At 72.2% G+C, this 19,780-nt stretch overlaps 2 protein-coding genes across 2 annotated transcripts; both read right to left on the bottom strand.

Moving 5' to 3' along the window:
- Window positions 1-954: 954 nt before the first annotated feature.
- On the bottom strand, window positions 955-13,975 carry ERBB3 (erb-b2 receptor tyrosine kinase 3). The gene is made up of 28 exons (XM_059832697.1): window positions 13,941-13,975; window positions 10,990-11,141; window positions 10,710-10,896; window positions 9,626-9,751; window positions 9,466-9,531; window positions 9,274-9,392; window positions 8,711-8,852; window positions 8,505-8,618; window positions 8,311-8,431; window positions 8,159-8,232; window positions 7,969-8,059; window positions 7,200-7,399; window positions 6,990-7,122; window positions 6,488-6,578; window positions 6,258-6,412; window positions 6,101-6,154; window positions 5,323-5,464; window positions 4,914-5,033; window positions 4,740-4,838; window positions 4,457-4,642; window positions 4,231-4,386; window positions 3,976-4,051; window positions 3,754-3,900; window positions 3,055-3,152; window positions 2,814-2,975; window positions 2,453-2,524; window positions 1,974-2,238; window positions 955-1,487 (listed from the first exon to the last, which is right to left on the bottom strand). The coding sequence occupies exons 2-28, from the start codon at window positions 11,068-11,070 to the stop codon at window positions 955-957; spliced, it is 3,810 nt and encodes a 1,269-aa protein (XP_059688680.1). The 5' UTR covers window positions 11,071-11,141; window positions 13,941-13,975.
- A 1,121-nt stretch (window positions 13,976-15,096) lies between these two features.
- On the bottom strand, window positions 15,097-16,197 carry RPS26 (ribosomal protein S26). Its single transcript, XM_059832764.1, is given in 5 exon segments — window positions 15,097-15,177; window positions 15,261-15,388; window positions 15,493-15,616; window positions 15,618-15,671; window positions 16,141-16,197. Coding segments are annotated over 5 exon segments (390 nt in total). The 5' UTR covers window positions 16,144-16,197.
- Window positions 16,198-19,780: the final 3,583 nt, after the last annotated feature.

Genomic DNA, 19,780 nt, shown 5'->3' with positions numbered 1-19,780 from the left:
CCCACCGCAGACCCAGCCCCACCGCAGCCCCAGCCCCATCACAGCCCCCAGCCCCACAGCAGCCCCCAGCCCCACCGCAGCCCCCGGTCCCAGTCACGGCCCCCCCCGCCCCGGTGCCCCCCCCCCCCCCCCCCGGCAGCAGCACCATCACTTCGGGTCAAATTCCCTTTGTCTTTATTCAGCATCTCCAACCCCGGCCCAGGCGCCCCGCCAGGCCGGGGGGGGCGTGGGGCGACGCCCCGAGCTGGGGGTCCGGGCTGGGCCCCCCCCCCCCCGGCACCCCCGTGAAAACACCACAGAAAAGGGATTCCGGGGTCCGCGCCCCCGGGCCGGGCGGGGGGCGGCTGTACAGACCCCCCCCTCGCCCCAGCCCCGCCACCCGGCTCAGGGCCCCCACGCCGTAAGGGGCACCGCTGCCCCCGCCCCGACCGAATGCCCCGGGGGGGGGGCACCCCCACACCTTCACTCCGGTTCCCGCAGGGAATGGGCAAACCTGAAAAGGAGTCTGGGGTCCTTCTGCCCAGAAACGCCGCCCCAAGGCAGCCGCAGACAGGGACCGACCCCGCGTCCCCGCACCCTTTGGCTGGGGGGAGCGGCTGGGGGGCACCCGCCAGGCACAGTGGGAGGAGGACCCAGGGGCCCGCAGCCCCCCCACCCCCCTCCGCAGGGCGCCTGGGCTGTGCCCCCCCCCAGCTCGGGGTGCTCAGGATTAGCCCCGCCAGCCCCGCACCCCGGGAAAGGCTTCGGAAAGGGCAGCGGGAGCGGGTGCACCCCGAGGGCCCGCGGCCCCCCCGGGCCAGGCTGTGACCCCTCAGCCCCCTGCTTCAGTCCCCCTTGCAGCTTTGGCTCATGCCCCCGAGGGGGGGGATCCTTCATATCCAGTGTAAACAGCCCCGGGGGGGCCGGGAAGGCCGCGGGGTGCCGGCAGGGCCCGGGGGGGGACCAGGGCGTCCCCTACGTCCGCTGGGCGTCCGCCTTGGCGAAGAGGCGGCTGTGCCAGTAGTCGGGGTTGTCGAAGGCGCAGTCCGAAGCCTCCAGACTCCGCAGGGGCTTCATGCAGGGGGTGGGGGGCCCGGGGGGGCCCCGGCAGCCAGGGCAGCGGGGGGCCAGCACCGCCTCCATCTCCTCGTAGCCCTGCTCCTCCTCGGGGGCCGGGGCGGCCTCCCCGGGGCGCATGTCGGTGTAGCCGTCGTGCCGGGGGGGGCCGCCCTCCTGCCGGGGTCCCGGCCCCCCGGCCACGCTGCCCAGCGAGCGGCTCAGCCGCGGCTGCTTGTTCATGTACTCATAGTCCTCCTCCTCCTGCCCCCGGCCCTGGGGGGCTCCCGGGGGGGCCCCCAGCTCCGAGCCCACCTCCATGTACTCGTAGCCCAGCTCCTCCAGCGAGGCCGGCCGGGGTGGGGGGGCTCCCGGGGGACCCCCAGGCCGGCGGTTCATGTACTCGTACTCCTCCTCCGGCTCCGGCACCGAGCCCCCGGCGGGGTCCGGCTCTGCGGGTGGGGGTGAGATGCTGGCCGGGCACTCCCCGGCCCCCCCGGGGTCCCCCTCTCTGTCCCAAGTTTGGGGGGGTCCCAGCTGGGCCGCGGATGGGTTCATGCCACCCCACAACCCTCTCCCCCTAAAAGATGATCCCCCTCCAGTCCGAACCCCAACGCTGAACAAGCGGGTCCCCCTACCCCTAATGCTGGGGATGGGCCCCCACCACCCCTGGGGGCAGGCTGCCCCCGCCCCACAGACACAGGAGCCCCCCAACCCTACAAGGATGCGCCCCCACCGCCTTAACCCCAAACCCTGTGGGGACGGGACCCACCACCCCCCGAGGACGGGCTCCCTGCAACCCCATGGCGGGGGGAGCCCCCAGATCCGGTCCTACAGCATGGGACCCCCCCTCTGCACGGATGGGACCCCCACCCACTAAGGATGGGACCCCCAGCCCCTGCCTGGACGGGGCCCCCCCCCAAGGCTGCGCCCCTCACCCCGTCCGGCGCAGTTGGGGGTGACGTAGCCGTTGGCGTCCTCCTCGCTGCCCTCGGTGCTGGGGGGCGGCGGGGGGAAGCTCTCCCGCTGGGACAGGTATGCGCTGTCCCCCCGCGAGCGCAGGCTGCGGCAGAGGCTCCCCGACAGCGACCCCCCCTCAGCCAGGTCCAGCTCCGAGGCCGTGCCCCGGCCCTCCGACGACTCCGACACCGTCCGTCCCAGGGACTCCTGGCGGCTGCGCCGCGGTGGCCGGCACCCCCCGGCCTGGGGGACACGGGGCTGAGGAGGGGGGGGCACCCCTATGGACCCCCGCCCCCTGCCCTGCCACCCCACGGCCACCGCTTCGCCTCCCACCGCCCCAGCATCCCACGGCCACCCCTTTGCCCCCCTGGCACCCCATGGTCAACCCCCGTAGCCCCCCAGCACCCCTTGGCCCCCCACCCCAGCACCCCTTGGCCCCCCCCAGCCCCACGGGTACCTGGCGGCCGCTGCCGAGGCCGGGCTGGTTCATGGGGATGTAGCCGGCCGGGGGGCTGAGCAGGCTGGGGCTCTGCGGGGGGACAGGGAGGGTTGACACCCATCAGGGGGGACGCAGGGGCTGGGACCCCCCCACCCCACTGCGGGAACGGGGCGTGGGTCCCGCTGGGGCTCAGAGGCGATGGTGGGGCAGTGGGGAAGGGGGTCCCATGGGTTGGCCCCGTGTCCCACATGCATGGGGGGGCTTGGGGCTGGGAGACCCCGCGCCAGGTCCCAGGACCCCGCGCCCCCACCCTGCTTTGTGCCGTGTCCCAGGACCCAGCCCCACAGCCCCCAGACCCAGCGGGGCAGAGGGGTCTCACCCGGGCGCAGCTGCCCCTCGGCCGCTGCGGGTAGAGCCCGGTGGTGAGGCCGAAGGAAGCATCCAGCTCCTCCTCCTCCTCCAGCTCCAGCGTCTCCATGTCATCCAGCTCCTTGTCGCTGAGGGTGGGGGGCTCGGCGGGCGGCACAGACCCACTCTCCTGCTGTGGGGACGGCCGCGTCAGGAGCCGTGGGGTCAGGAGCCGTGGGGTCAGGAGCCGTGGGGTGAGGGTTGGTGCTCACCTTGATCACCAGGTAGCGCGGGGGGTCACGGGCCATGCGGGTGAACTCGTTTGCCAGCTCCTTGAAGGTGGGACGGATGTTCTCATCGATCATCCAGCCTGGGGGGACAGAGGGGGCTGAGAGCCGGGACCTGGCCCCGGGGATGGGGACACGGCCAGAACCCTGCCCAGGGATGGGGACATGGCCAGGACCTTGCCCCAGGGATGGGGACAAGGATGGGGACATGGCCAGGACACTGCCCAGGGATGGGGACAGGGATGGGGAGGGGACCAGGACCTTGCCGTGGGGATGGGGACACAGCCAGGACCCTGCCCCAGGGTTGGGGACAAGGATGGGGACATGGCCAGGACCCTGCCCAGGGATGGGGACAGGACCAGGACCCTGCCCCGGCGATGGGGACAAGGATGGGGACACGGCCAGGACCCTGCCCAGGGATGGGGACAAGGATGGGGACATGGCCAGGACCCTGCCCAGGGATGGGGACCGGCCAGGACCTTGCCCCGGGGATGGGGACACAGCCAGGACCCTGCCCTGGGGATGGGGACAAGGATGGGGACATGGCCAGGACCCTGCCCAGGGATGGGGACAAGGATGGGGACAGGACCAGGACCTTGCCCCAGGGCTGGGGACGACAGGAGCAGGACCCTGCTGCAGGGCTGGGGACAGGAGCGGGACCCTCCCCGGGGTCGGGGCACTCACACTTCACCATCACCATGTAGACGTCGATGGTGCAGATCTGGGGCTGCGAGAGCCGCTCGCCCTTCTCCAGCAGGTCGGGCACCTCGGCCAGCCGGATCCCGGCATAGGGCTCGGCCCCGAAGGTCATCATCTCCCAGAGCGTCACGCCTGCGGGGACAGTCCCCGTGAGCCCCGCGGGGCTGGGGGGCAGGGGGGGCAGGGGGGGCGGGGGCCGGCACTCACCGTAGCTCCAGACGTCGCTCTGGTGCGTGTACTTCCCAAAGTGGATGCTCTCCAGCGCCATCCACTTGATGGGCGTCTGTGAGGAAAGGTGGGGTGTGGATGGGTGGATATGGGGATGGGGCGGGGGGCATGGAGGGGATGGGACATCCCTGGGAGCTGGGGGTACTGGGGACACGGAGAGGAGGGGACGCAGGGGGTACCGGGGGCAGGGAGGGGGCGCCCCATGGCACAGGGGGGTCCCCGCCGGGTGCCCACCTTGACCTCGTTGTAGAAATACTTCTTGTCGTCGGGGTAGAGGAGGTCGGCGATGCCGAAATCGGCCACCTGAGCCTGGCTGGGCGACTTGAGCAGCACGTTGCGGGCGGCCAGGTTGCGGTGCACCATGCGGTGCTCCTCCAGGTAGTACATGCCCTGGGGGGGACACGGGGGTGTCAGCGGGGCCGTGGGGGCCGTGGGGACCCCCCCCGCCCCGGGGACTCACCTTGGCCACCTGGACGCACCAGTTGAGCAGGAGCTGGGGGCTGATGCTGTCGCGGTTCTTGCGGACGTAGTCGAGGAGGGAGCCCAGCGGCAGGAGCTGCGTCACCAGCTGCAGCTGGGGGCCGGGGCAGATGCCCAGCAGCCGCACGATGTAGGCATGGTCCAGGCTGCCGATGGCCAGCATGTGCTGCGGGGGCAGCGTCAGCTGCGGCCGAGCCCCCCCCCGCCGCCCGCAGGGGCCCCCGGGGAGCAGGATCCGGCCCGCGCCCCCGCCCCGGACTTACGTCGGTGACGGCGTGGAAAGACTGCTGCCCGCTCCAGTCCTGGATCACCTTGATGCTCACCGGGATCTTGATGGAGTCCCCGTCGGGGATCCAGATGCCCTGGGGGGACGGGACACCCCGGTGAGCGCTGTGCCCGTCCCCGGCTGAGCCCCCCCCATCGAGCCCCCCGCTCACCTTGTGCACGGTCCCGAAGACGCCGGAGCCCAGCACCTTCAGCCGCTTCAGCTCCGTCTCCTTGAAGATGCGGGCCAGCACCTTGTTGGCTTTTTCACTGGGGTCCAGCGGCTCCAGGCTCTGCCGGGCACGAGAGGGAGATGGGGACGGGGACGGACAGGGACGGGGACGGGGACAGAGCAGGGAGGGGAGGGACAGGGATGGGGATGGAGTCCTGGGACGGAGGTGGATGGGGACAGATAGGGATGGGGATGGCTACAGGCAGGGATGGGGACTGGGGACGGACAGGGACAGGTCCCACACCCCTCCTGCCTATCGAACCCCCTCCCCGCGGCCACGGCGCTCCCCCCTGCTCCAGCCTGGCTCCCCCCGGCACCGGGACCCCCCGGGCACAGCCACCCTGCCTCACCTCCCCCCTCTCCAGGTAGCGCCGCATCGCCCGCTTCTTCTGGATCTTCTTGCCCCGCCAGTAGAGCAGGGCGAGGAGGACGCAGGAGCAGGAGAGGAAGAGCCCCCCGACCACCATCACCGCGATCACCGTCGGCGTTTTCCTACGTGCGGGCGGAGGCTGGGGCTGAGCTCCCGGTGCCGGCAGGTCCCAGCCCGCTGCCACCGCCGCTCCCCACGCGCTTCCCACGGCCCTGCCTGCCGCGGAGGCGGCACGCGCCCCAACCCCTGGGGCTGGCGGGGGGGCGCGGGCAGGGCAGGGCTCGGCACCCCGGGGCGCACATGGCAGGGGGGTGGCACAGCCCAGGCAGGGGGTCCCCCCGCGCCCACATGGGCAGGGAAAGGCCCTGGAGCAGGGCGGCACGGCACAGTGCGGCACGGCACGGGGCAACGTAGTATGGTGCGGCACAGCATGGCACGGCACGGCACAGCACACCAGGGCATGGCACAGCACGGTGCAGCCTGGCATGGCGAAGCATGGCACAGCGTGGCACAGCGCACCAGGGCACGGCACAGCGAGGCACACCGAGGCGTGCCATGGCACGGCGCAGCATGGCACAGCTTGGCACCATGCAGCATGACATGGCACAGCACGGTGCGCCCGGGCACGGCACACCAGGGCACGGCACGGCACCGTGCAGCAGCACGTGGCATGGCACAGTGCACCAGGGCATGGCATGGCATGGCACAGCCCGGCACGGCAGCGCCCTGGGGCCCCCGCAGCCCCCGCCCCGCGGTACCTGGAGACGGGCAGAGCCTCCCCCAGGCAGTCCCGCAGCAGCGGCCCCAGGCACCTGCGGAGACAGAGACGGAGCCGGGGGTGAGCCGGGGCACGGGGCCCCCTCCTCCGGCCGGGTGCCGGGTCCCGGAGCCCCCTGCCCCCCCGCCCCGGCGCACCCGCGGGTGCAGTTCTCGTGGCAGGGCCGGCACTCGCGGCTGGCGTCGGGGTACTTGTAGATGGGGCCGCGCTCGCCCAGGATGCCCTCGGGGCAGCTCTCCACGCAGTGGGGGCCGTCGCGGTAGTGGGCGCAGCGGGTGCAGGTGTCGGCGCCCTGCGGGGCGGGAGGGTGCGTGAGGACCCGCGGGGACGTCACCACCGCCGCCGCGGGTCCCCGGCCAGGCTGTACCGAGCCGTTGCAGGTGACGTTGCCCTCTATGCGCTCGCACTCGGGGTGGCACTCGAAGCACTCGCCCCCGTGGGCGAACTCCCGCGTCTCCCTGCGGGGACAAGACAGGGTCACCCGCCCACCCCGCCGTCCGGTGTCCCAGCCCACCCCAGCGCCCACCCTGGGGTCCACCCCAGCGCCCACCCACCACAGGCTCGGTCCCACCCCAGCGTCCACCCCACCCTGATGCTCTCCCCAGCGTCCATCCCACCCCAGGACTGGTCCCCCCCAGGGTCCACCCCACCCTGGTGCTGACCCCGCTGCCCGCCCCGGGGTCAGTCCTGCTCCCTGTGCCCACCCTGGAGCTGATCTCCCTCCAGTGCCCACCCAGGACCCCACCCCGACGCCCACCCCGACGCCCTCCGCGGGGTCCACCCCACCCCGACGCCCACCCCTGTGCCCTCCATGGAGCCGACCCCACCCCGGTGCCCCCCCCAGACCCGACACCCCCAGACCCCCTCACCCCTGGGCGAAGCGGCAGGTGGGCACGCAGACGCCGCGGCGGCTGTAGTGGCGGCAGGACAGGCACTGCGCGGGGCCGGGGCCCCAGCAGCCCTCGGCGGAGCACAGCGGGTCGCACACCTTCCCCTCTTGCTCTGCAGGGAGGGCGGGGGGCTCAGCGGGGGGGTCCCGGGGTCCCCAGCCCCCCGGCCCCAGCCCCGGCCCCACTCACGGCACTTGCTGCGGGGTTTGTTGTTGCGGATGTCGAGGTCGGCGCGGCGGCGGCTCAGGGCTGCCCACTGGACGGTGTGGAGGTAGCAGAGCTGGCGGTTCTCGGTGATGTAGACCCTGCCCGCGCTCACCTCCCGCAGCGAGCGCAGCCCCAGCGACGTCACGTTCTCGTTCTTCATGATCAGCAGGGAGAAACCCCGGCTGCGGGGAGGGCGTCAGGGCGGGGGGCCCGGGGGGGCGGCTGCTCCGAGAGCCGGGAGGCACCTGCCAACCCCGAGGGGACGTGGGGACGGGCAGGGATGGGAACGTGGGGCTGCGGGATGCAGGGACGTGCAGGGTCGGGGGATGCAGGGACAGGGGATGACAGGATGATACGGGGGACGATGAGTGGATGCAGGGACGGGGGACGATGGGGGGATGATGCAGGGACAGGGGACGATGAGTGGATGCAGGGATAGGGGACGATGGGGGAATGATGCAGGGACAGGGGATGACAGGATGATACGGGGGATGATGGGGGGATGCAGGGACAGGGGACGATGAGTGGATGCAGGGACGGGGGACGATGGGGGGATGCAGGGACGGGGGACGATGGGGGGATGCAAGGATAGGGGACGATGGGGGGATGCAGGGATAGGGGACGGTGCGGGGATGATGCAGGGATAGGGGACGATGGGGGGATGCAGGGACGGGGGACGATGCGGGGATGCAGGACACACGGAAGGGGACCATGAGGTGCCGGTTCGGGGGCTGCGGGGACGGGAACTCACTTGTACAGGCTCCGTCCCCCGATGGTGACGAGGTTGGAGAAGACGCTGAAGTTGTGCATGTGCTTGGGCCAGGATTGGATGTTCAGGTACCCTGCGGGGGGGTGGGGGTGTCAGGGCCGGGGTCAGGGTGGCCCTGGGGGGTCCCGGGGGGTCCCAGGGGGTCCTGGCAGCCCCCAGCCCCATTGCTCACCCGTGATCTCCCGCACTGTCCGGAAGACATTCAGCTTCTCAGGGTCCAGCGCCGAGATGTTGCGCCAGGGATCCCTGCGGAGCCGGAGCCGTCAGCCGGGGCGGAGGGGTGCAGCCCCCACCCGCAGACCCCCCGGCCCCCCCAGCCCTCACCCCTCCAGGCCGGTGATGAGGAAGTCCAGGTTGCCCAAGATCTTGGTGCAGTTCACAAAGGTGTCGATGTTGCTGGAGTCCACAGTCTGGTACTTGCTGCCGGCGCCGGTGCCCTCGCAGGCTGCGGGACGGGGACGGTGAGGGCTCGGCCCCCGGCCCCCGGCCCCCCCGGCCCCCCGCCCGCAGCCCCCTACCCTTGGGGCACAGCCCCGCGCAGGGCTCGCACATCTTCAGCCCGTTCTTCTCCACCTCCATCTTGTCGTTGGGGCAGGCGCGGACGCAGGAGCTCTGGTCCACCACGAAGTTGTCTGCCGGGAGACCCTCGCGGTTAGAGCCCGGCGCCGCCGGCACCCCCAGACCCCCGTGCCCCCGCCCCGTGCCCCCCTGCGCCCCGGCTCACGCGGGCAGCTCCGGACGCAGATGCCCCCGTACTGGTACTTGGTGTCGGGGTTGGGCTCCAGCTGGAAGGTCAGTTTGTTGTAGATGAGGGGCTGGGGGCAGAGCGGCACGCACGCCCCGCTGTCGTTGAAGTGCCGGCAGGCCTGCGGGACGGACGGACAGACGGACGGGTGGGTGGGGGGAGGCATGGCGACACGGATGGACGGACGGACACAGGGATGCACAGATGCCTCTCGCCCTGCACGGAGAGCATCGCACCCACCCCGGGGTTGAGATCCCTCCCACGGGGGGCAGGCGGATGGACGTGTGGATGGATGGACGGACACACAGACAGGCAGACGCCTCCCGCACCCCGCAGGGACAGCACCCCCCCACGCCTGCCCTGGGGGGACACGGACGAGCTCCCTCCCGGACACAGGGATGGATGGAGGATGCACGGGTGGGTGGGCAGACAGGGGGACGCACGGACAGACAGACACAGGAACGCTGCTCAGCCTCGCCCCCCGCCCGCCCTGGGGGTGCAGGGATGAGCCCCCCCGGGGCAGCGGGCGGGGGGACACGTACGAAGCAGTGTGTCTGGAGGGGGCCGGTGCAGCCCCCCGCGCACTCCTCGTGGCAGCACTCATTGGGCGCCCGCCCGAAGCAGCGCCCGTTGCACTGGGGGGCACAGATGGTCTTCGTCACTGCAGGGAGGTGGGGATGAGCCGGGGGGGGGACACCCGGCCCCGGCCCCCCCCGGGCCCCCCCAGTACCCACGTTTCTGGCAGTCCTCGGGGCCGGGCCCCCAGCAGTGCCCGCCGCAGCTCTCGTGGCACGGGGCGCCTGCGGAGAAGTGCAGCGGGGTCACCCCCCAAGCTGGGGGGTGTCACCCCCCCCAGCCACCGCCGCCTGGGGCCCCCCGCACCCCCCCACGCACAGGCCTTGCCGTTGTCCCCCACGACGGGCTCCAGGCGGGGGTCCCGCATGATGTCCCGCCACTCCACCGTCTCCACGTGGCAGAGCTGCGCGTTCTTCTCGATGTAGACGCCACCGGCCAGAATCTCTGCGGGGGGCGGCCGGGGGGTGACGGGGGCTGCGGCCCCCCCGGGACCGCGGGGAGGGGACGGCACTGCTCCGGGATGGGGATCGACGGGGGGATGGCACCGCTCCGGGATGGGGATCAGGACACGATGGGGACAGTACCGCTGCGGGATGGGGACCACGGGGGGATGGCAATGCTCCGGGATGGGGATCAGGACACGATGGGGACAGTACCGCTGCGGGACGGGGACCACAGGAATGGCGCTGCTCCGGGATGGGGACCAGGACACGATGGGGACAGTACTGCTGCGGGACGGGGACCACAGGGGGATGGCAATGCTCCGGGATGGGGACCAGGACACGATGGGGACACTACCGCTGCAGGATGGGGACCACGGGAATGGCGCTGCTCCGGGATTTGGACCAGGACACGATGGGGACAGTACCGCTGCGGGATGGGGACCACGGGGGGATGGCACCGCTCCGGGATGGGGATCAGGACACGATGGGGACAGTACTGCTGCGGGATGGGGACCACAGGAATGGCGCTGCTCCGGGATGGGGACCAGGACACGATGGGGACAGTACTGCTGCGGGACGGGGACCACAGGGGGATGGCAATGCTCCGGGATGGGGACCAGGACACGATGGGGACACTACCGCTGCAGGATGGGGACCACGGGAATGGCGCTGCTCCGGGATTTGGACCAGGACATGATGGGGACAGTACTGCTGCGGGATGGGGACCACGGGGGGATGGCACCGCTCTGGGATGGGGACCCTGGGATGCACAGGGGGGTGGCACCACCCTGGATGGGGACGGGGAGGTAGGAGGGGACAGTGCTGCTCCAGCGTGGGGACCAGGGGGGATGGCACCGCTCTGGGACGGGGACCACGGGATGCACTGGGGGACAGCACCGCTCCGGGATGGGTCCCGGGACACAGGGGCGCCTCAGCGGTGCCGCAGCCGGGGGTCCCACCTGTGAGCTGGTTGAGGCCGAGCTGGCGCAGGGCGTGGGTGGTGTTGGGGTTGTAGTTGAGCAGGACGAAGAGCGCGTACTTCTCCTCGTAGAACTGGGTCCCGCGGATGACGCGCAGGTTCTGCAGCGGCAGCGAGGCGAAGACGTTCATGGCGATCAGGATGTAGCCCGTCACCTCCCGGATGGTCTGCGGGGCAGTGGCAGGTGTCAGCCCGGAGCGGACGGAGCCCTGCGTCCCCCTGCGTGTCCCCCCGTGTCCCCCCGTGTCCCCCCCAGGCACCTGCAGGAAGGAGAGGTCCTGCGTGTGGTCGATGAGGACGATCTCCAGGTTGCCCATCACAATCTCGCAGTTGTTGTACATCTTGTGCAGTGTCTGGTACTGGTGCTGCGCGTCCCCCGTCACGCTCAGCCCGTTCAGCGTCCCCGCGCACACTGCGGGCACAGCACCCTGTCCCCCACCATGGCCACGGCACCGCTCCCCACGGCAGCCGTGTCCCCTCCCCACGGTGACCGTGTCCCTCTGCGGTGGCCATGTCCCTGTGCCCCCCATATTGGCCACGTCCCCCTCTTCATGGCCACGGCCATGTCCCCCCAGGGTGACCATGTCCCCTCCTCAATCGCCATGTCCCCTCCTCGACAGCCCTGTCACTGTCCCTCCCGTGCTGGCCACGTCCCCCCATGCCCTCTGCAGTGTCCCTGACCCCCCCATGGTGTGTGTCCCCCCCACGCTGGCCACGGTGGTGTCCCCATAGTGTCCCTGCCCCCCCCCATGGCGGTGCCCCCCACATTGTCACCGCTGTGGGGGTGGCGGTGCCCGGGAGGGGGTGACGGGTGCTCCCCCGCCCTCCCCTCCCCTCCCCTGCACAGCGCCCGAACCGGCCGGGCAAGGGTTGCACAAGGCGGGTGCTGCGGGCATGGCCCCCGCACGGCACGCCCGCGACGCCCGGACTTCGGACCCAGCCGCTGGCGTGGCCCGTCCCGCCTCGACGCCCGGGTGGGGGCCAGGGGGACCCGGACGCCTGGGACCCCCAGAGCTGGGGGGGGCGGTGGGCGCCAAGGGGGCCCCGGGGTTAATGATTGCCCGGCCCCCCCGCGCCAGGGCGGACAGGGCCCCTTTGTGCGCGGGGCAGGATGCGGCCCCCTCCCCGCAGCCGCACAAAGGGGCGATTGTGGCGAGCGGGACGGGGGGAGGCCGAGCCCCCCGAAAGCGGCGGGAGAGCCAGCACCCCCGGGGGCAGAGCGGGGTGCGGCCCCCCCCGGCCCAGCGCAGACGTGACTCAGGCCCCGGCGCGGGGGGGGGCCGCGGGCGGGTAAATGGCAGCTTTGTCCAGCCCCGCTGCGGGGGCAGAGAAGGGCCCGAGCCCCCTCCCGGGGGCGGCCACAGAGAACGGGCAGCTCAGTGCACGCATGGGAAGGGGCCAGCACCGCCCCCCCCTCCAGCAGCCACAGCCTGCGCTCCCCCCGCCCTGGGCCGGAGCTATTTTAATAGGGAAGGGGCTATAAAAAGGTCCCAGCTGCGCCGGGGCACGGCCCCCAGCCCCGACGCCCCGGGGATGGGCACAGCGGGGCCCAAAGAGAGGGGGGCTGGGACCCCCGAGAAACAACAGGGGGTGCAGGGGGCAGCTGGAACCTGCTTGGGGGGCAGGATCCGGCCCCCCCGGACCAAAGCGATGCTGGTGAATCCTTAACGGCTGCTCAAAGGGTCCCGACGGGACCCCAGGACTCCCCTCGGCACCGGCTCCCGGCAAACCGAGGCACGGGGGGCTGCGGGCGTCCGGCCCTCGGGGTGCACCTGCCCGCGGGGGGGGTGAGGGCCGGGCCCCCCTGGGCGCCATCGCGGCGTCGCGGCCGGGCGTTATCAGCGCGGGGCCCCGCTGGCAGCTCCGGCACGTCGCCCGCTATCTGCCGCGTGCCACCGCGGCCCCCCGGCCCCCGCCGCCAGGAATAGCACCGGGGGACGCGGGCGGGGGCCTGGGGAGCCGGGGGGGGACGCAGTCCCGACCTCCTGCCCTTGGCCCCGCGGGCGGCACAAAGGGGGTCTGTGTGCGCGGGGCGGCCGCTGCCGCGGGGCGGGATCCCGTCCCCAAACAAAGGGGGCTCTGAGCCGGGGACGGGGGTTTGGGGGGCAGCGGAGCTGGTCCCGCTCACCCTGATGCCGGCACCGGGCACCTGCGGGTGCCGGGGTGGGAGCCGGCCGGACACCCGTGTGAGCCGGACCCCCGCGCGCGCGGCAGCCCGGGGCGTCGCCGGCAGCACATGGCACAGCGAAGGCGCCGAGGGGCCGGGCGCGCCCCCCGCGTGCCGTCGGCGTGGCCCCACACCTGGGTGCCCCGGCACGGCGGCGGGTGACGCGGGCCCCACCTTCGCGTCCAGCCCTCGGTGTTTTCCTTTCGGGACTGAAAAACAACTCCCGGGCGAACGCGGCCCTTCCGGGAGCGTCCCCCCGCTCCCCCCGGGCCGGGGCGCGGGGGGGTCCCGGGGCGGGCGGGGACGGGGTCCCCTCGGAGGGGTCCCCCGGGGGTCCCCCCCTGCCCCGGCCGGATCCTGGCGGCACCGGTGGGTCCCGGCCCCGCAGCCTAAAATTATCCCTGGCAGCTGCGGGGGCGCAGGTGCCTCCACCGGGGGGGAACCGATCCCGGGAGGGGGGGAACCGATCCCGGGAAGGGGGAACCGATCCCGGGAAGGGGGAACCGAGCCCGGGAAGGGGGAACCGATCCCGGGAGGGGGGAACCGAGCCCGGGAGGGGGGGAACAAAGCCCCGGGAGGGGGGGAACAAAGCCCGGGAGGGGGGAACCGATCCCGGGAGGGGGGAACCGAGCCCGGGAGGGGGGGAACCGAGCCCCGGCCCCGCCGCCGGCACCGGCCGAGCCGCAGCCGGGGGGGGCTTTGCCGGTCCCGGTCCCCCCGGGGCCGTGGGGGTCTCCCCGGTCGCAGCGCTGCGGATCGGGGCGGGGGGTCCCGGGACGCCCCCCCGGGGGAAGGGGACGCCGGAGCCGCCGAGGTCGGGATCCCGCCCCGGGGGATCGGGACCGCCGGGACCACCGGGACCACCGAGCGCTCCCGGTCCCGCCGCCTGTCCCGGGACCCCCGCGAGCCCCGCGCGCCCCCGGTGCCCGTCCCCGCCGCGCAGCCCCGGTTCCCCCGGTCCCGCCGGGATGGCCGCGCGCCTCCGGTGCCCCGCGCGCTGCCGGTGCCGCCGCGGTCCCCGCCGGTGCCGGTGCCGGTGCTCACCTGCCTGCGCGGAGCCCGGCGCCGGGGCGCGGAGCAGCAGCAGCAGCAGCAGCTCCCAGGGCCGGGGCCGGTCCCGGTCCATCGCGGCTCCCCTCCGCGGGGCGGCTCGCAGGGCCCGGCGGCTGCGGCGTGCCCGGGCGCGGCGGGGGGAATGCACCTGGCGCGGGGCCGCCGGGGCGGGACGGGGCCGGGGCGGGGCGGTGGCGGGGCCCCCCCCGGGCAGCCCGGCCCGGGACCCGCCCGCCGCGCCCCGGGGCGGTGGCACCGGGAGCGCTCCCCCCGCCCCGGGCAAAGGGCCGCCCCCCAAACCCCTCCAGGGGCGGCCTCGCCCCTGCGACCCCCCCCCCGAGGCAAAGCCTGACCCCACCGCAGCCCCCCAGGGCGAAGGTCTGACCCCTCTGCGGCCCCCCAGCCCCGTTCAGCCCCCCCCAGGCAAAGCCTGACCCCGGTACAGCCCCCCAAAACCGCCACGGGGGGGGGGGGGGGGGGGAGGACGACGCCAAGTGTGTGCCTGGCCCCACGACAGCCCCCCCAGGGTGAAGCCCAGCCCCGCTGCAGCCCCCGGCTCTGTCCAGCCCCCCCAGGGCAGAGGCCAGGCCCCGCAGCAGCCCCCCCGGTGTGTGTGTGTGTGTGTGTCAGAGTGGTGCCCCCCACCAGCTCAGGGCAGGTCCGGGCCCCGGGAGGATTCGGGGCAGCCGCCCCCCAGCAGTGCCAGGTCTGGGGGCCATGGGAGGGGTCCAGGGGCAGCCCCAGGACTTCGGGGGGGTCGGGGGGCACAGGGCCAGCCCCCTCCCCCAGCTGCCTCATGTAGGCAGGGGGTGCTGCCCCCCCCCCCAGCTGGGACACGCTCCAGGTGTGTGTCCATCCGTCCCCCCAAAACACGTCCCACTCCCCCGCCTGGACAGCACCCGGGGGCAAAGAGCCCCCCCAGGACAGGGCTCCCCCCCCATGGGGTGGGCAGCAGCCCCCCCACCTCCACACAGCTGCCCCGGGGTGAGCCTGGGGGCCCCCCCACACTCCAGTCCCCCCCTCACACGAAGGGGGCTGGGAGCCCCCCCTGGTCACCCCCAAACACCCCCCCACCCCCACCCCCCCAGAGCGACGCAGCCCCCCCCCCAGCCCCACAGGCGCGGAGTCGGGCTCGGTGCAGAGTCCTTTATTCAGCCCGCGCTGGGGGGACGCATCCGGACGGAGTCTCCTCACATGGGCTTGGGGGGGGGGGCCGGGGGGCAGCACCCTGCGGGGGGAAGGAGAGCGTCAGTCAGATCCGGGGGGGGTGCGGCCCCCCCCGCCCCCCCCACCCCCCCCATACGTACGGACCGGTCTGAAGCGCGGCGGGGGGGTCCGGTCCTTGCGCGCCTCCCGCGAGCGGTTCCGCACCACCTTGCTGTGGATGGCGCAGCTGACGCAGTAATGCAGCTTCACGTACAGCTTGGGCAGGACGTAGGCTGCAGGGGGGGGGCGAGGGGGGGGGTCAGGCACCCCGGAACGCCCCGAGGGCAGAGGCCTCCCCTCCCCGTCCCCCAGCCGGGGGGCCCCCCGCGCCCCTTACAGTCGAAGACGCTGGCCTCCGAGATGTCCCTGACGGCCGCGGCCTCCACGATGTTCCTGATGACAAACTTCTTGATGGCCTTGTCCTTGGGGACGCAGCGGGCGCAGTTGGTGCAGCGGATGGGCCTGGACATGGCCGCGGCCCTTCTTGGCGCGGCCGTTGTTCCTCCTCTTCTTCGTCTGGGGGGGGGGGAGAGAGGATGAACCCGGGACCCCCCCGCCCCTCCCCGCACACCGCTGCGGATGGCACCTCCGGCCGCCCCCCCGACCCGCGCCCTCAGAGGCCCCGCTGCCCCCCCCGGTGTCCACGGGCCCCGGCAGCGCCTACGGGGCCCCCCCGCGCCCGAGCGCCGCCCCCACAGCCCCCCCAACCCCCCCTTCCCCACAGCCCCCCCCCTTCTCCCCACAGCCATCCCCCCCTCTGCCCCACAGCCATCCCCGGGCTCCACAAGGCCGCTGGGGCCTGTCCAAGCCCCCCCCCCCCCCCCAGCATCCCCCTGCCCCATACGGGCCCTATGGCCTCCCCGCGCCCCCCAGTCCCGCCCCACACGGCCTCCCACTGCCCCACACGGGCCCCCGGGCCCCACCCGGGCCCCACACGCGCCCCCCCCGGGCCCCCCCGGGGCCCCCCCAGCCGCGCCGCCCTCACCATCTCGCTACCGGGGCGGCGAAAGAGGGCCCGGCCGCCGCGCCGCGCCGCCCTTATATACCCCGCCCCTCCGCCCGGAAGCGCCCCCGCCGCCGCCCCGCGGCCTCCCCGGCCCCGCTGGGCCCCTCCGGCCGCCTCGCAGCGGCTCCGCCGGCGGGTCCGGGGGGGGGGGGCGGGGGCGGGCGGGGGCGGCGCTGGGCCCGCTGGTACCGGTGGGGGGGGGGGGACTACTTCTCCTCGCCGCGGCGGAGGTGTCCGCGCGGTGTGAGGTGGCTCCCCGCGCGCCGCGTGCTGCGTGTGTCGTCATCCCCCCCCCGACGCGCCGCGGGGGGCCGCTGGGGGATGTAGTCCGGGGGAAGGGGGGGCTCGGGGGCGTGTCCCTGCCCCCCCGGGAGGGACCCAGGGGTCCTGCCCTGTCCCCGTGCTCACGGCGGGGCCCCGCGCGTCCCGTGAACCACGGGGGGGTGTCCCACCCACTTTTGGGGGTCCCTGAGTGTGTGTCCGTCCCCAAACCCCCAGAGGGGGGCCCCCAGTGTCCTCCCCCCCCACCCCGGGGGGGCCCCCAGCGTCCTGCCCCCCCCCCAACTCTGGGGGGGGGGCCCCCCCCCCATCATCCTGCCGCCCCTCCAGTGCTCACGGGGGGGACCCCGAGTGTTCCACCCCTTATGGGGGGGGCCCAACTGTCCCGTCCCCCCCCCAAACCCCTGGAGGGGACCCCCAGCGTCCTCCCCCCCACCCCTGGGGGGCCCCCAGCGTCCTGCCCCCCCCCCAACTCTGGGGGGGGGGCCCCCCCACCATCATCCTGCCGCCCCTCCAGTGCTCACGGGGGGGACCCCAACTCTTCCACCCCTTATGGGGGGGCCCAAGTGTCCCATCCCCCCCCAAAACCCCCAGAGGGGACCCCCAGTGTCCTCCCCCCCCACCCCTGGGGGGCCCCCAGCGTCCTGCCCCCCCCCCCCAAGCCCCCTCCCAACTCTGGGGGGGGGCCCCCCACCATCATCCTGCCGCCCCTCCAGTGCTCACGGGGGGGGGACCCCGAGTGTTCCACCCCTTATGGGGGGGGCCCAACTGTCCCATCCCCCCCCCCCCAAACCCCTGGAGGGGACCCCCAGTGTCCCCCCAGCCCCGGGGGGGGTCCCCAGCATCCTGCCTCCCCCAGCTCTGGGGGGGACCCCCCACTGCCCAGCCCCTGCAATGGGAACCCAGGGGTCCTGCCCCCCCGAGCCCCCCACCCCACAGAAGGGAGGCGGGAGGGGGGGGGGCGTTAAATTACTCCGGTTTATTTATAACAGACCTTCAGCCAGTACAGTACAAAACTTACAGTAGTAGATCTCGTTACACAAATAGGTAATTACAATATCTTACAGATACAAAAGCTCCTGCGGTCACGGGGGGGGGGGGCGGGGGGGTGTTTTTGTCCAAAAGCGAGTCTAACCTCACAAAAAAGGGAAAAACAAAGACGACAGCAAATCCATTAACGATATACAAATGAAAACTCGTTAGAAAGGAAGGAGGGGCCGTAGCCGGCGGGGGCGGGGGGGCCGGGGTATTGCACATCATCGTTTGTTCTTCATACATCTGATTAAAAAATATAGATATTTACACGAGTAAAGCGACCTGGAGTTTTACAAAATTCCTACATTTTTGTTTTAGACTCTTTTACAGGAAAAAGAAAAGAGACGGAAAGGGAAAAAAAAAAAAAAGCAAAAACCCAAGAGCGGTCAGAAACTGCAGAGCTTCCATTTCGGTTTGTAAAAACCCCTTTTTGGGGTTGTTTCGGCGCTGTGGGGGGGTGCGGGGGGCTCTGGCTTGGGTCAGCGGGCGGGAAGGGGCGAGCCGCGTCCCACACCGAGCCCCGGCTCAGCCGTCCCCTCTCGCCACGCAGACACCGTCAACAGAAAAGCAAAAAAGGAGGAAAAAAAGAAAAAGATCATCATCATAATAAAAGAAAGTGGGAAATAGGGGCAACGGGAGTTGCCGCCGCGTGAGGTGGTTGTGTTTGTGTCCGTAGAAAAAGGAACAGCCTTTGGTTTCAACCTCAGGAGAGCCCCGGGGAGCGGCTGCTGCTGAGGGGCGTTTTATGCATCCTGGGCCTGGGTAGGAAGCGGGGCCCCCCCGGGCGGGGGGCTGCGGCCGGGGGTCCCGGCTGCCGCGGGAGCCGCGAGCACCGAGGAGGCGGCCGGCTCTGCCGCGGCCCCCGCCAGGGATCGGCGCCCGGCTCGCGCTTTATTTTTGGTTATATCGGCTGCCTCCCCGGCCCCGCTAAATCCCTTTCGCCAGGGGAACCCCCGTCCCGGGGGGTCCCCGGCTCCGGACCCCCCACGGGACCGGGAGCCCCTTCCCTCGGCGTGTCGCCCGTGAAAACCGGCCGGCTCCCGGCAATCTGCCCCCGGAGCCGCTGGGAGCCCGTCCCCGGGGAAAGGGGCTCAGCAGACGCTTGCTGGATGCAGCGGGTGACACCCCCAACCTCCCACCCCTCTTTCGGACCCTCCGAAGACAGGGGGGCCCGGGGGGGCAAAGCTCTGGGGTTCAGGGTGCCGCCGCCCCGACTCCTCCGTGCGAGCGAGAGCGGGAACAGAAATGACACCGGACCACGGGGAGAGCCCGCCGATCCCCCGGGAATGCCAGAGGGAGCAACTGTCCCGCGAAGGCTTTGGGGGCAGAGGGAGCGAGGGGGGGTCCAGGGCGGGGGTCCGGCGTCCCCACCGCCGGCGGGCAGCGTGCGGGGAGAACCCCTGCAGCAGAGCGGGCTGGAGATACTGGCCTGCGCCGAGGAAGAGGAGGAGATCCCAGGCAGCGGAGCGGAGCCGCCACCCGGACGCCCGCCATCTTCCTGGCTTACGTTTCCTTCATTTAAGCGGAGCGCTGGGGACCCCCATCGCCCCCCGCCCGGGGCCAGGCGTACGGGGGGCTTCAAGCACCGCGGGAAGGAGGAGCGGGGCAAAACCCAGCTTCGCCGACCTGGCCCTGCCGGCACCGCCGCCGGCACCACCGGCCCCGCGGGGAGGCAGGGGGGTCCCTGCTTTACGCTCCGTGTATTTAAACTCATTAAAGCTCGGGGCGCAGCGGCCCCCCGCCAGGCAGGGGGGGCTCGTGGCTGACGGAGCGGGGAGTCCCGGGGGTTTTTAGCACCTAATCTGAGGTTCGCTTCGCCCGAGAGCGGGGACGGGCAATGCCGGGCTCGCACCAAGGAAAGGGCTCGGAGCTCCAGTGCCGTGCCGGAGAGCCGACCGGGACCGGGGCGGGAGAGGGAGGAGAAGGAGTCTCAAAAATTCAAGTGAGACTTTAGGGGGAGAAAAAAAAAAACAAAAAGAGTTATAAAAAGAGAAACTAAGAAGCTTAATAAATAACGGAGGGAGGTGAGAGAGGTGGGGGGGGAAAGCACAAAAAAGTCCATTAATATTTAAATAACTCCATTTATAAAAAGGCAAATTGTTAAGAGCTCCCCCTCGTCGGGGTTGGTTTTTTTTTTTTTTAGTTATTGATTTTTTTTTAAATATTTTTGTAGCCAAAGTCAGTGCAAAGGAGTATAAAAGAAAAACCAACAGTTCCATGCCCTAAGGGTGGAGGGGCTGAGCTAGAGACAGAGGAAGAGTCGAGGGCGGGCTGGGGGGGGACGGGGAGAGAGGGAGGGGGGGGT

This window comes from Gavia stellata, chromosome 36, assembly GCF_030936135.1.
Source record: "Gavia stellata isolate bGavSte3 chromosome 36, bGavSte3.hap2, whole genome shotgun sequence".
Taxonomy (NCBI): domain Eukaryota; kingdom Metazoa; phylum Chordata; class Aves; order Gaviiformes; family Gaviidae; genus Gavia; species Gavia stellata.
Note: the sequence above shows the minus strand (reverse complement) of the source record. Positions and strands in the feature narration are given on the sequence as shown.